General features: G+C 35.8%; 2 protein-coding genes across 3 annotated transcripts in view; one reads left to right on the forward strand and one right to left on the reverse strand.

The window, feature by feature from the left end:
• Nucleotides 1-15,912, forward strand: part of LOC133524593 (uncharacterized) — a 157,066-nt gene that overhangs the window by 49,570 nt on the left and 91,584 nt on the right. The gene's annotated exons all lie outside the window — the stretch shown is intronic.
• The window catches only part of LOC133524605 (histone-lysine N-methyltransferase SETMAR-like), a 120,417-nt gene continuing 118,373 nt past the window's right edge, over nucleotides 13,869-15,912 (reverse strand). The window contains exon 2 of the mRNA XM_061860729.1: nucleotides 13,869-15,184. Within this exon, the coding sequence (XP_061716713.1) occupies nucleotides 13,919-14,998 (1,080 nt within the window). The 5' untranslated portion in view covers nucleotides 14,999-15,184 and the 3' untranslated portion in view covers nucleotides 13,869-13,918. The remainder of the gene's footprint in view (nucleotides 15,185-15,912) is intronic.

Here is a 15,912-nt window from a genome sequence, read left to right on the forward strand (position 1 = left end):
CCGATCTCCGAACCTCCCGTAGCCTTCAACTTATTGTCCCTCGACATCGTACAGGTTTCATGTCGAATTCCTTCAACATTCAGGCAATCCGGCTGTGGAATGATCTTCCTCTCTCTATGAGACAAGCCCAGAACAAATTCTCCTTCAAGCGCATGTTGCGCAAGCATCTGTTTGACAAGGTTCAAAGGTCGTCCTCATGATGTTTCACAATGGGTATATATTTGTATATGTATGTATTTATATTTATGTACGTATAATTTTATATAAATTTGTGATATTTTTTTTTGTCATTTTACTCTGTATTCTGACCCTGCACCAATTAGGATCTTTCGGTTTGGCTCATGGTTGAGTAGTTGGTTGGTAGAGAATGCCTTCTGGCATTAAGTCCGCCATTTGTACTCTTCATGTATTGTGCAATAAAGTTTAAATAAATAAATAAATAAACGCCAATTTAATAGGTAATGACCCAATAATAGAATAATTTAAGGGGCAACTGAAATATTTTGTATTTCTTTATCTCCCTCTCTCTCACACTCTCTCTCTAGTCTCTCTTTCTCTCTCTGAATGGAAATAGTCCCGTGACTTTTTGGAGCATCTGTCATACCGAAACATTTTTACTTTTCGTTTAACATTTGTCGATATACAATTGTGATCTTGGCTAAACCGCTTAACTCCAGAGCTTGAATCTAGATTGTAACTTTGTGCGTAGCGAGGGACTCAAACTCCTCTATTTTGATTTTTTCTCATTAAAAGAAATTTGACCAGTGTTATACCTAAATATTAACTAATACTCATAACATAAGAGCTGGCGCGAGATTTGTATTGAACTGTCATTACTTTCATAGAAAATCGGCGCCAGCTTTCGTGAAACTAAACCTTCGTTAATAATATTAAAACCTTGGTTGTGCTGTAATTTTAAAACATCGACGTTCGAAACCGGCGGAAAACTCCATAAATAAAAAATAAAAAAATGAGCCAGTGACGTTGACAAATCGTCCGATCAAACAAAAGAGCTCAAGTCTTTCGACTAGCCGACGTATTATCGACCGTGACTCGGTGTTTTAAGCTTCAAAATTGAGGTGACGAGGCAAGTCGCTTGATACAATACGAAAGGGCAAAATTGTACCTGACTGACATCGCTTATACGAGCGCTTATTGATACTGAAACCATTTGATAGAAGTTTAACTTTAGCATAAAAACTTTAAGGTTATTTGACACTAGCTAAGGCGTTGACGTCATAAAACTACGTCATCTAAGGAAGTACAGGTTTGCTTAGATGACGTAGTTTGATGACGCCGCCGAATGCCCAAAGACGACTAGTTTTGCGTTAATATTGAAGTGAAACATCTTATGCGACTTCCAAGGTTGCGTTAAACGTTTAACGCTATAATCGGTAATATAAAGTAATAAGAGTTTGTAATGCCAGCCGGTTCCATGGTGTAATGGTTAGCACCCTGGACTCTGAATCCAGCGATCCGAGTTCAAATCTCGGTGGAACATGACTTTTTGTATTTTTAATTTTTTATATTTTCTATTATTTAGGAATTTTAGAATATATATATTTAAATATATGTATTATTGAATCTATTTTATAAATCTTAATTTAAAACAAAAATTGTGCGTGGAGTCCCTCTGTATTTTAATTTATAATATTCATTACTAGATGACCCGGTGGACTTCGTATCACTTACCTCTTAATATAAACCATAAGTATTTTAGAGCATTATTTTCATCTCCACATTACGAAGTTTCACTTCTTCCGCGCGGAGGGACTCCACGCACAATTTTTTTTCTTAATTCATTTTATATAATAAACTACCTGATAGTATCAAGCTCTTGCACGATTTAGAATTCAAGAATGTATTGACTAAGTGGCTTCAAGAAAATTGTTTTTATTCAGTGAAGGAATATATGAATATGTCATATTAGCATATAGGGACTAGAATAAGTAGATTATAAGTATATTTTAACCCTTTCTGTACGGGGACTTGGAACGCCTAGCACCGCCTCAATATGGGCATGTCTTTGCGAGAGTCGGCGGTTAGACATATTTTCACTTACGTGTATTTTCTGAAATATAACAGCTGTGCGGTTGAAATTTTGTACACACATTAAAAACATTATGCACTTTTGATAACTCCTCACTTATTGCACTTATAATAACTAGTACTTTAAATTTCACGCGTAATATCTCTCACTAAAAAAAGTATAAATGTAAGTTACTACAAGCGATTTTAACTATTGTTAGTTATGTAAATATTAGTTTATGATATTTTGAATAGAACAAGGCCTTGAAATGATAATAATTATTAACAAAATGCAAAAATATCAACCGTTTTAACGCAACATAAAAACACGACTGCCATTTGAATAAAATAGTGATGTGCACCTATCGATACAGTTGTCGATATTTATCTGTACTGCTCAAGGGTAAAAATAAAAAAGTGTAGCAGAGATCATTATTATTTTAATCTTAAGAACATATTATTATTATTTATTACCATACACTGTAATATAATCCAATTAAATAACTTTTTTTTATAATTATTCTATAAATCACGAAATTTACAACTATAACACTTGCAACTAGCCTAACTACTAAAACTCGATGAAATATAAAACAACACTATTTGCCGCCATATTGAATTGAGTTTTTCTGCACTCGTGGAGTACGGGTGTCAACCCCAGTTGACAGAAAAAATGCGGGATTTTTAAATAAATATTTGTTTTAACGCCATCTACCAGAATGTTTTGCCATTTTTTTCTTTGAATCTATACTAATGCTACTACTAAATATCATCGTTATTACCAACATATAAAGTCTAAGTTGGTTGAAAAAAAATTTCAAACTTCGTCCTTGTTTCGATCAACTATAGTTGACACCCGTACTACAGTGATGATGCCTAATTGGCAACTCTGGTTGTCACCCGTACAGAAAGGGTTAATATTTGCATGCTGTTTCGGCTGAATACTGTGACAATATTTAATGTAACACCTTGTACCTACGTATTCTTGCAAATAAACGCTTCTATTCTATTCTATTCTATTCTATTCTATAGAGAACGTGGCAATGATGTGTACACACCACATAAATGAAGGCAGAAGAGAAGGAAGTTGAAATATTTCTTTTCTAGATACTCCTTTTCTTTTGCTAATGTGTTATCTATTTTTAGTTGTAAGTGCTTAGTAAGTTCTTTTTTTTGTAACTGAAGTGGCGCTGTATGTAAAAGGTTATTACAATATATGTATTTCTATTCTAAATAATAATGAATGATTTTATAAATAAATAAATAACCAATAAACTAATAAACGTTACAGTTTGGCGGGAATACATATGTTAAAACATATAAGTTTTAATTTTAATATATAAATAAATAAAAAATATTTACTTAGTTACACAAATTGACCAAGCCCCAGAGTAAATAAATACATAGAAAATACCCATGACTCAGGAACAAATATTTGTGCTCATCACAAAAATAAATGCTCTTACCAGGATTTGAACCCGGGACCATCCGCTTCCTAGGTAGGGTCACTACCCTCTAAGACCGGTTGTTTTATAGTAGGTACTCTAAAACCACCCAACTATAATCCAGAGTTTTATTTTGATAATTATAAGCGCTGGTGGCCTAGCGGTAAGAGCGTGCCACTTGCAATCCGGAGGTCGCGGGTTCAAACCCCGGCTCGTACCAATGACTTTTTCGGAACTTATGTATGAAATATCATTTGATATTTACTAGTCGCTTTTCGGTGAAGGAAAACATCGTGAGGAAACCGGACTAATCCCAACAAGGCCTAGTTAATCCTCTGGGTTGGAAGGTCAGATGGCAGTCGTTTTCGTAAAAACTAGTGCCTACGTCAAATCATAGGATTAGTTGTCAAGCGGACCCCAGGCTCCCATGAGCCGTGGCAAAATGCCGGGAAAACGCAAGGAAGAAGAGGGTTATTTTGATAATTCTCGTGCTTTTTATGCCTGATTCGATATTTATCGATATGATAGTAATCTAAAAATGTAAGATAAATTATCTTATATTTCAGTGGTTATTAAGAAACTAATCAATATTAGGTCAGTTTTTATTTGTACATAGCAAAAAACGCCCTTATCTTTATTTTAACTATCAAAGAATTCAAAGAAAATGAATATAGCACCATCCATAGCTGACTATAATTATCAAAGACTATAATTATCTGGATATTTTCGAACCCTGCTATAATCCGAATGCTCCTGACTATGGTGCTTATGGCGGTAACTCGAATAACTTCGATGTAATAGTAGATTATTAACCAAGGGTGGAAAGAGATATTTCGGTGCTCGAACGAAGTGAGAGCTCCAATACTTCGAGCGTGAGATGTTAACTTTTACCCGAGTTAAACACTCTACTTTCCATTTAGATTATGTGAAAATTCAAACACAATAAATGTAGGTTATGACTGGAATCGGCGCCATTTACATTTTGATCGGAAAAAATTTAACTTATTTTAAATGGATTTTTATGTATGTATGGAGTGAGTATTTCATCATATGTTTTCGTAGGTTTAGATTTTACTTCAAACCCCATAACTTTGCCCCTATCTCAGTGTCTTTTATTTTATTGAGAACAGCATCAGAACCGTTTAAGTTTAAGCTTTCACGTTTATCTCACAGACGCGACGTGCAAAATGGCGTCGTATACGAATAGTCGCATTTAACTCCCTATTACAGCTAGATTGGAAATGCTTTACCACTGTCAGTTTAGAGTTATTCTACTCTCATTCCCTTGGCTATACCCATTCGCAAATACAAAACGGGGAATGTTCTCGAAAACGGCAGTGTGTAACGGTTACCCAGTTACCAAACATGAAATGCTAATAAAGCGGAATTTCCTGGGAATTCGCGAATAGGTATGGCCAGGGGAATGAGATTTTTGTAGAATGACCGCTCACTACTGTTATACTTTTTAACCGACTTGAAGGTTTAATTCATCGGGATATTTTTTGTACCTAAATGGCTTACGATTTCTCGAAGAAGGCTAGAATAGGTACCTTGAAAGTTTTTTAGTGCTGTACTTGTCCCATTGCTATCAGATCAGAAACTATGAGAAAATGTGAACTGTTGGCCTAAAATCTGTCTTTTATTTGTCTTGTCTTGTCGTCAGGCTGTCATGTAAAATCTAGACATAAAAATATGTCCATGTGTTGGTTGGCTTCTTTCCTCAACCTAGCAACTGAGTTGCCGCTGACGTTCACGAGGCTTCATAATACATCTACTTCAATCACTTTGCAAGTCATCGGCATATTTTAAAAATCTATCGCTAGCCCGCTGCTGATAAATAGTATAAATAGTAAAAATTAGGAATATTATTCAATTTGTTCCTAGGGAGTTGATCAATTAAGGTTAATATTACAGTTATTAACTTTAATTAATTATTCCAGCTAGCGGATACAGATGCTGTTAACGAACAATGCTGCACCAAAATTGCTTGAAAAGTTACGATCACTGCTGATAAGCTTATTTTATTTCACGTTGCCTTTCTGTTCAATGTTACTACAGCGAAACAGGTATTTTGAAATGATTTGACCTAACGTTTGCTCCAGCGTGAATTGGCTCTCTGTAATTCGATCCATCTCCTAAAACGTCCCATATATCTCTATCATTTAACAACATGTTTCTAGTATAACATGGTCCATATATTCGTAAAAACTAAGTGTGATCGTAGGTCAGATTTATGGTGGTGTTTCTGAGTGATATACGTAGCGAACAGCTGTGAAACGGTTACCTATATCATATCCAAAAACTTTAAAGCCGATTATTACGAAAAATTCCGAAATTTCCATTTGACTGGACGCGTTTTTCCTTAAAACCGTTGAATTTTTGAGGGTCCACCAATAAACCTAACCTAATGACTAGAAACAGGATGCCGTTTTCAATAGTTTGGAAAACTTAATGGTTTTTGGAAAAAAAAACGCATTCGGTCAAATGAAAATTCGGCAAATGAAACATCGGGAAAACATATTTCGAAGTTGCGACATGACCGTGAAACCAGGCATCGCCTATAGGCCTTTGTTTTATCCTTTTGTGTATAATACTGTCTTTTTCTTTAAGAAATAAATATTTCCTTTGAAAGTCGTTATGACGAAATTTGGGTAAGAAAATGTTTGGGAGTTTTAGGGGCTTTGTATTCAGGTTACCTACGTATTTATGGTAAAGATACTTATGGAGCTTAATAAATCGTATTGAAGATATTACTAACGAAATTTGCTATATAGCTAAATCAGGTTTTGCACTTTGTTGTACAAAAATTCTCTAAGAGCGAAATTCTCTAGTAATAACTCGTCCATACAAAACGAGAAAATGTTTTTCCAATTCTAAATATTTTCCTTACTCCATGATTTCTTAGTTGTTATTGACATAATGAAAAACTAGGTTTACAGGTTTTTCAAAATTTGCAAAAAACATTTTTTTTTTCATATACCGAACCCTTTATACCTAGAATATATTATGCTGAAGCGATCGTCATCAAAATCAAAGTGATTTGTTAAGACTTCGTACGGGTTACACAACGGGTTATTAAATGTAATTATACACTTAAACTTTCCTTGAAAATCATTCTATTGATAGGTGAAAATCGTATGAAAATCCGTTCTGTAGTTTTTGAGTTTATCGAGAACATACAGACACACAGAGACAGACGCGGTGGGGTACTTTGTTTTTTAAGATGTAGGATATTTTTTTGAAAATTCGAGTCTGTAAATACTTTTTCTCAAACGAGTTTTCAACGTGTCTGTTTACGAGTAAAGAAGTTTGTAAAGATCAATAGGTACTACAGTATCAAACGAGCAATATTTGTACCATAGTACCGTAAATCGATGGAAAGTCGATAGATATATCGAATTTCCATCTTGGCCATCTTGGGAGGCGATAAGCACGTTCGTTAACCGCTCGACTGAAGGACGGTGAGCGATGATCTAAGCGGCTTTTTATCAACTAGCTCTCTTTAAGCGCCAAGAGCTGTAATAGGGTTAAGAAAATATTTAATAGGTAGGAAATGGTTATTTATAACCTATCTACGAATTTGATTTGTGCTACTAGACTTAAAATGTTCTAGTCTTAAATGTTATAGTCTTTAATCTAATATTGAATGTTAGATTAAATTAAGTATAATGCACGATGTAACATGAGGAAACCGAAAGATTTTAACGGTGTATTTCTGATCATATTTACAGCCCGATTCGAAGAATGATTAAGACACGTTTAAGATCTTGGAAAGATCTTTAATAGATCGATAGCTAAACGACATGTCAAAATTGACGTTTATTTCGATTCCACTGTGATCCCAATTAGATCTATCTATGATATTTCTAACGACAAAGTGACATTTATACGACATATCTAAATGAGAACTTATCTAAACCAGAACTTATCGCTATCGAATCTTATTCTTCGAATCGGGCCGTATCTCTCCTTAAGCGCCAAGAGCTGTATTAGGGTTAAGAAAATGTTTAATAGGTAGTAAATGGTTATTTATACGAATATTACTACGAATTTAATTTGTGCTAGTCTGAGAAAATAATTTAATTTATACTTGACGCGGCCAATGATGATCCCTATGACAGTTCCTCGAATTCGCTTTTGAATAGACTTAATTTAAGAAATAATTGAAGGAATAGGTTTTTACTGTATTTTTATTACTTAATTGTTACATTTCTCAATACAAAAATGTGTCCAAGTACTAAAAAAACTCCAAAACCATTTGGCATTGACACTTACTCCATAAAAAAATTTTGGGAGTTCCCCATACTTAGAATTGAAACTCAAAAATTGTTTTCATCAAACCCATACGTGTGGGGTAATATGGATAAGTCTTCAAAAATTATATTGAGGTTTCTAATATAATTTTTTTTCTAAACTGAATTGTTTGCGCAAGAGACACTTCCAAACTTGTAAAATGTGTGCCCCCCCCCCTGCGACTTCTAAAATAAGAGAATGATAAAACTAAAAAAAATATATGATGAAATTATAAAATGAACACCAAAACCACAAAACATGAACAACAAAAGTTTTTATTGAAATTTAATGCTTAATTATCATCACAAAATTTACGGCGATTAACTTTTCTTAACAACTGACGCTAATTGGGTACACTATTTTTTGACAACTCCCATTTAAGGCTCGGAAACCGGTTAAATTTCCAAACTATTATCATGTACTTGGCGCAAAACCTTTTAATTTTGGTTTCGCTCGAAAAACTGGTTTTTAAGAGAACAGTTTTTGTCAATTTGAACGGTTTAGAGTAATAAAACCCGTTTCTTCCTGTGTCAGTGTCTACAGTGTCATATATTTACGAGGTACACCACCAGGCCGGCCCGCCGTTTCGTCGCTCGTCAAATCGGTTTTTTAGGTTACAATAGAGTTCTTAAAATGTTCGTGTTCTTATAAAAGTTCGGAGGAAAACCGAAATAAACCGGTTTTTACCGTTATTAAACAGTTCCAAGCTTTGCTCCCATTTAATAAAATGTTTTATTTATTCATTTATCTTGTTCCGTATGGCAAATGCGGTGTATTGAAATAGAAATGCATAACGTTTGCAATTCGTGATGCATATTATTGGATGCGGCACTCGCACGTGCTCGAACGTGGTCACCGATAGCTTGTGGATATCAATTACGCTATTGACAATATAAGAATTTTCAGGCTGAATATATAGATCATACTGAGCAACTTTAAACAAAAAAGAAGATTTTTCCGAACTAAAATATATTATGTATGGAGGGTTAGCCGACTTGAACGACCTGCCCCATAGAAAATAAAAAAATTGTTTTCGCGTCAACATTTTTTTTCTTCCATTTTTGGCAATTAAAACATGATACCAAATAATAATAAATAAATAAAAAATAAAAAGCCTTTTATTTCGAGTCCAGGATTACATTACATTACATTGATTTTTAGTCAGCGTTTACATAATTTAAGTAGGTATGTCATTTTTCTTTTAATTTATATTGTTATTTGTTATTTGTTCAGTCAATTTTTAGATATTAAGTAACATATTATTTTTTATAAACAAATGATTAACTATTTGTAGCGGACAAGAACCCCTCATCGGGTGAAGGCCTCCTCCAAGGACTTCCATCTATCTCTGTTTGCAGCTATATATTTCCAGTTTTTACCAACTATTTTATTAATGTCATCAGTCCAACGACTGTTTGGTTTGCCGGAGCGTCGTTTGCCTGCAGGTCCCTTCCAGGTGGTAGCTTTCAAGGTCCAGCGCGAGTCAGACAGCCTGGCTACATGTCCAGCCCATCGCCATTTTTGTACTTTAGCGTGCTTGAGGGCGTCTTTTAGTTTTGTTACAGCTCTTATATTTATGTGGGGTATTTTTTGCACTTTTTTCATGTTTAACAAGCTTCTCTCCATTGCTCTCTGGCATGTAGTTATTTTTGATTTAATTTTTGCAGTAAACAGCCACGTTTGGCTTGCATAAGTCAGTGAAGGCAAAATACACATATCCATAACTTTTTTCTTAATTTTCATATTCATACTGCTTTTCAGGATTTCCTTTAGGCTCCAGTATTTATTCCAAGCTATTTTTACTCGTCGGTCTACTTCTTCTTCATTACGATGATTGTTAAATGATATCTGCTTACCTAGGTAGATATAGCTGTCTACATACTCTAGTAGCGTCCCATCAACGGTTATGTCTTTTTGAGCGCTATTGGTCATAAGTTTTGTTTTTTGAAAGTTCATTCTTAGACCGACTTTTGCACTAGCTTCATGTAAAGTTTGTAACATGTATTTTAGCTGAGCGCAGTGTTCCGTCATTAGTACAATATCATCCGCGAACCGCAGATGGTTCAGATATTTACGATTGATGTATATTCCTATATTGTTCCAGTCGAGACTATTGATTACTGATTCAAGTACTGCTAAGAATAATTTTGGAGACAACGGGTCGCCTTGCCTGACGCCTCTATCTATTGGTATATCAGGTCCTAGTTTGTCTAATTTGACTCTACTTGTGCAATTTTCGTAAATGTGTCTTATAATTCTTATGTATGTAGGGTCTACATTACACTGGCTTAAAGCTTCCCATATAGAGGAATGTGATATTGTATCAAACGCTTTAGCGTAATCAATGAATGCTGTGTATAATGGTCTTCGGTATTCTTGATATTTTTCTATAACCTGTTCCAGAGTGTGGATATGGTCCATAGTCGAGTACCCACTCCTAAATCCAGCTTGTTCACATGGTTGGCGTCTGTCAATTGCTTTGCTTATTCGGGATAGTATGATTGTAGAAAATAGTTTGTATGTACATGACATCAAACTGATGGGCCTGTAGTTTCCTATGTCCATTGGGTTCCCTTTTTTATACAAAAGTATTATGTTTGACTGCGTCCATTGTTTGGGTGCTGTTCCTGTTTTTAGAATGAGGTTAAATAAATGTGCCAAGGGTGTCACTAATAAGGGAGCAGCGGTCTTTAATATTTCATTTGTGATGTTATCCGGCCCAGGGCTTTTTCCAGTTTTTAAGTTTTTTATATGTCTCATTATAACTACTTCATCTATTATTGGGACTTCACTTGTGATTGGTAGGTCTGTTTTTGGCGCTTCTTGCTCATGACTACTGTATAACTTCCTATAATAAGTTGTAGCAGTTTCAAGTATCTGGTTTCGAGATTGTGCAGTATTATTATCTGAAATTAGCAACTCTGGTATCCAGTTTTTATGTGTTCTGAGTTCTTTGTAGGCTTTTTTCACACTTCCATCAGCATAAAGGTGATTTTCAATTTTTGACTCTCTATGCTTTTTGTAGTCTTCTTTAATACTTTTACTTGCTTTTTTGTAGATGTCGCTTAACTTTGATTTAATCTCTTTTGTTTTGGGTCTTATATTTTGAAGTTCCATTCGCTTCGCTATTAATTGCTTTGTGGTGTCTGATAATATGCTACTGTGTGTGTTGTGGCTATTCTTTTGTGAATGCTTCAAACTTGTCTGGATGCAGTTGATTAGCTTGTCATGATATAATTGTGTTGATTCATCTGGTGCCAGAGTCATAAGTGGTTGTTTTTCTACTTCGAGGCATTTCAAGAAGACATTCTTTTCAATATCTGACTGGAGACTTTTTGTGGTATTGGTTTTAAAGTTGTGTCTACTTTTTTTTGGTTTTTTGAGTAACCAGGTAGCTCGTACTACTCTATGGTCTGATGAAAATTCAATTTTGTTGATAATTTCAATGTTGATTATACTTCTTTTTAGTTTGTAAGAATAAAGTCAACTTCATTTTTCGTCCTTCCATTTGGTGCAATCCATGTCCATTTTCGGTTAAATTTCTTCATGAAATATGTGTTCATGATGGCTAGGTTTTTCTCAAGGCAGAAGTCTATCAATAATTCACCTCGCTGGTTTCGAGATCCATAACCATGTTTACCTGTGATCATATGCTCCTCTGATTTTGGCTGTCCGACCTTCGCATTGAAATCTCCCATTATTATGATGTTTTTATCTGCTTGTTGGTGCGCTTTTTCAACTGTTTCATAGAAAATTTTCACTTGTTCATCTGTGGCTTTTTCAGTCGGGGCATATACCTGTATAATAGAGAGATGGAAGTTGTTAATCATTATTTTCAATAAGGCAACCCTCTCCGAAAACCCTTGAAAGCTCACTATGTTGTGTTTCAGATATTTTTTTGATTATGAATCCTACTCCATGAAGTCCTTGTGTCTGGCCAGTGTAGCAAAGAATAAAATTACTGTGTTCTTCAATTTTTGTTCCCAGTCGCCTGACTTCGGAGAGGCCAATAATGTCATATTTTATTACTTTTAGCGCTTCGGAAAGTTCTAGTAATCTCTCATAACTTCTAAGAGTCCTAACATTGTATGTTGCTATATGTAGTATATTTTGGTCTTTATTTTTGGTAGCTTGCTTAGAAGACGGTTCAAAAGTATTACCTTGAAGAAGGGATGTTCTAGTTGTATGATTTGGTGTCCTTGGAGGGTTTTGGTCTAGCTCTCCCTCGGTGACCAACCGTGGTGGGAGGCGGAGAGGGGTTCTTGTCACCCGTTTTTTGGTTCACTATTGTTATGTTGATTCTGGTTCGCTGGTGTTTGTGGTCTTTGTACTATTGTAGTATTTGGTACGTTGGCTGAAGTTCCAGTAGGCGTCGTCATGTAGTCTGTAATTATGTATTTATTTTTCTTTGTAGCTTGTGGATTAATTCGTGTAGCCGGGATATTTTCTTTGTCTGAAGTCTGTTGTGGAGGTGAGTATATTGAATTAATATTTCTTTTCTTCTGGCTAAAGTTGACGTTTTGCTCGCAGTTTTGGCTTGATATGTCTTTATTTTTTAATATTATAAGCTTGTCTTGCCTAATTATCACCTTGTTACCCTTGTCTCGCTCTTTCTTTGCCTCTTCTTGGAGTTCTTTTCTCTTTTCAAGTACCTTTCCTGTGAAATCTTCTTTAATGTAGTAGTTTGTACCTTCTAGGCTTTTTTTCTTTCGCAGAACTTGTATTTTCCTGCCAAGTGTAGCGAATGTGATGATAACAGGCCTGACGTTGCCTCCTTTCTTACCAAGTCTTCTAACGGATTCTATGTCTGTTTCGTAACATTGTACTTGCATTGTATTATTTATGGTTCGTAAAACATTTGTTTCCAAGTCAAAATAGCTTCTTTCTTGCTCTTCTAGGCCAAACAGAACAATATTTCTTTGTCTCAGCCGGCGTTCTATTTGTTCAATTTGGTTCTCCTGAAGTTCCAATTTGTTTTCAAGGTTCGTTTGTTTTTGTTCGATTAACACTAGTCTTGCATCTAATTTGTCTATAACTTGTTGCGCAATAGTATCGCCGAGAGATTTCATTTCCTCACTTTGTTTAAACTGGTGTTTCTGTATCGACTTTAACATTTCTTTCATTTCCTCCATAGTTGAGATCTGTCAAATCTGTTTACGGTTTTCGTCTTCTTTGCTCTGTTTTGCCGACAGTGTCGATGCGTATCTGTATGTGGCCCCTCTGTTTTGCCGACGGAGTGTTGATTTGTCAGGTGCACAACAGATGGCGCTGCCCGGTATAACTTATTGCTGTGATGTGTATCTCTTCTATGGAGCCGGGAATTTGTATCTTCGTAGTTGTGGACAGATGGCGTTATAGTTCCCTTTTTATAGGTATAGATATTCAATAAATAATTAATTAATTATTCCATAACAAGTAATATTAATTAGGTTTCGTATGTTTTGAATTAGTCTAAGTTTTTTTTTTAATGTCCAGCACTGTAATTATTGTCCGTGTATCGGTTGCAGTGTAGAGTCGTTTTTAGTTGTGGGTAGATCTTGTATAGTTATGACTGGTGAAATTTATCAAAATGTTTTTTGTTTTATTGTTGTCTTCACTGTTTTTTTTTCTTTTTCAAAAGAGCGTTTCAATTAATACACTAGCACTGAGCTGTTTTTGGTAAATCTTGTTTAACGCCAGTAAAACTTGTCCGTAATGTCCGTGTATAAATTTGACCGTTAGTCTTTGTCTTCGTTTTTTTTTTGTCCGTATCACCTTTAATTAATTCACTAGCACTGAAATGTTTATTTGTGTCCATCACTTTTTTCTTCTTTGATCAACTAGCCGTAAATTTGGGCACTTTTAACACAATAGAACATTTATTTTGATATAAAATATCGCGAGCGTAATTACAAGACGTCATGTTGGAGCGAACACCAGCGCCCTCTCTAAAATATATTACGTATGGAGGGTTAGCCGACTTGAACGACCTGCCCCATAGAAAATAAAAAAATTGTTTTCGCGTCAACATTTTTTTTCTTCCATTTTTGGCAATTAAAACATGATACCAAATATGCCCCACTAATTTTGTCACACCTTGTATAACGCCAGGAAATGGTTCTAATATACGAGGGTCATGCCAAAAGAAATTAGATACTCAAAAGTTACCGACTTTATTCTTTATTACAGCTATCTATTTTTTCGAAGTAGTCACCGTGAACACGTATACACTTTTCCATCCGTCTAAACCACTTAGAAAATACCGATGACCACTCTTCTTTAGATACCTCAGAAATTTCATAATTATACGCAGCCAGGGCATCTTCTTTGTTCTCAAATCGCCTTCCTTTTAATTTTTCTTTAATTTTGGGAAATAAGTAAAAATCGCAAGGGGCTAGGTCGGGGGAATATGGCGGGTGGGGCAAGATAGTCACGTTTTTTGAGCTGAAATAGTCAAGTGTTCTAGCAGAAGTGTGAGGGGCAGCGTTGTCATGGTGCCAGAGCAGGTGCTGAGTTCCCGATTTCGGCCGCTTGTCACACCAAGCTGACAGTACTCTGGGGGCACAAACTGTCACATACCATTCAGAGTTGACTGTCCTTTGATCTTCTAGCACTATCGTAGCAATATGTCCCGTCTTGCAGAAAAATGAGGCAATCATTTGTTTTTGTGTACTTCGGGTTCGGCGACATTTTGTTGGCGTCGGCTCATCTTCAAAACACCATACTGTGGACTGCCGCTTTGTTTCGGGGTCGTAGTTATATAGCCATGTTTCGTCACCTGTAAGTATATCATATACATTTTTTTTCTCGCCAGCGTCGAATTTATCTATCATAAATTTGCACCAATCTACGCGGCGGTCTTTTTGCAAATCGGTGAGTTTGTGCGGCACCCATCTTGAACAACGCTTATGAAGGGCCAGATGATAATGAATTATAGTTTGCAATGCTGCTGATCCAATACCCAGCTCACGCTCGAGCTCTGCATATGTAATTCGTCGGTTCGCACGAACATTTTTTTCCACAGCCTGTACGTTTTCTTGAGTGACTGCGGTTGGCGGCCGTCCGGTCTTCGCCTCATCTTCAAAGGTCTCTCGTCCCCTTTTAAATTCAGCAAACCAATTAAAAACAGTTGCACGTGAACAAGCAGACTCGCCAAAAGTTGAAACTAAAAGTTCAAAACACTCTTGAGGTTTTAAACCTTTTTTAAAATCATAATAAATCATAACACGAAAATCACGTCGAGTGAGCTCCATTGTTGCGAAAATTTCCCTCCAAAATTACCCAGAAAAAAAATAATTAAAAAAGGAATCCTAACATTTTCCGAGTGTTCCATATTTGAATTTATTAGCAAATAACCTACCTTTACAATGGTGTATAACTGGCCAGTATCGATCAAATGACCATAGAGTATCTAACTTCTTTTGGCATGACCCTCGTATCTCCTAAGATTTGATTCCCATAAACGTAGTAGTCTACTAACTAAAAAATAAAGTAATACAAAATTTAAAGAAATATAAGTTTGTCCTTGACCAGTACTCTGCGCTAAGCCAGTTACATCAAAAGTGCGGAGTGAAGAGCTCTCTAGGAGCATCCGCGGCAACTCACTGCGCTGGTTCTTGGCTTTATTATACGTGTAGTTGAGTCTGGCTTTTTATACTGTAAGCTGTCTACTAACAAAATAAAAGCTTGTATATAGTCCTCCACATCGATTTCGATGACGGCGACCTCAGCAATCAAGGGTTTTCCCTCTTATGAGCTCTTATGTGGCTGGTCAGGCCAAACTTGCTCTTAAACACCCTTTCACATTCACAACAGTGTAGTTGACGGGCCGCGTTGTATGTATACACATAGGAGGGCTTAGGTCTATCCTTGCGTAGTTGGCGTTTTACGTCTAATGTAGCGAGGCGGTTTTCCTCAAACGACTGTTTGCTCAAAAGCTTGTAAAGGTGTCCTCAAAGCATATGTTTTAAATGCATGAAATACAAGAGTCCTTGACCAGTGCTCGGGACTAAACTAGTTACATCAATAGTGCGAAGTGAAGAGCTCTCTAGGGCCGTCCGCGGCACTTCACAGCGCTGGTTCTAAGGCTTAATTATATGTATAGTTGAGTCTGGCTTTTTATACTAAAAGCTGTCTACAAACTAAATAAAAGCTTATAATTGTGTTG

This window comes from Cydia pomonella, chromosome 13, assembly GCF_033807575.1.
Source record: "Cydia pomonella isolate Wapato2018A chromosome 13, ilCydPomo1, whole genome shotgun sequence".
In the NCBI taxonomy this organism is placed as follows: domain Eukaryota; kingdom Metazoa; phylum Arthropoda; class Insecta; order Lepidoptera; family Tortricidae; genus Cydia; species Cydia pomonella.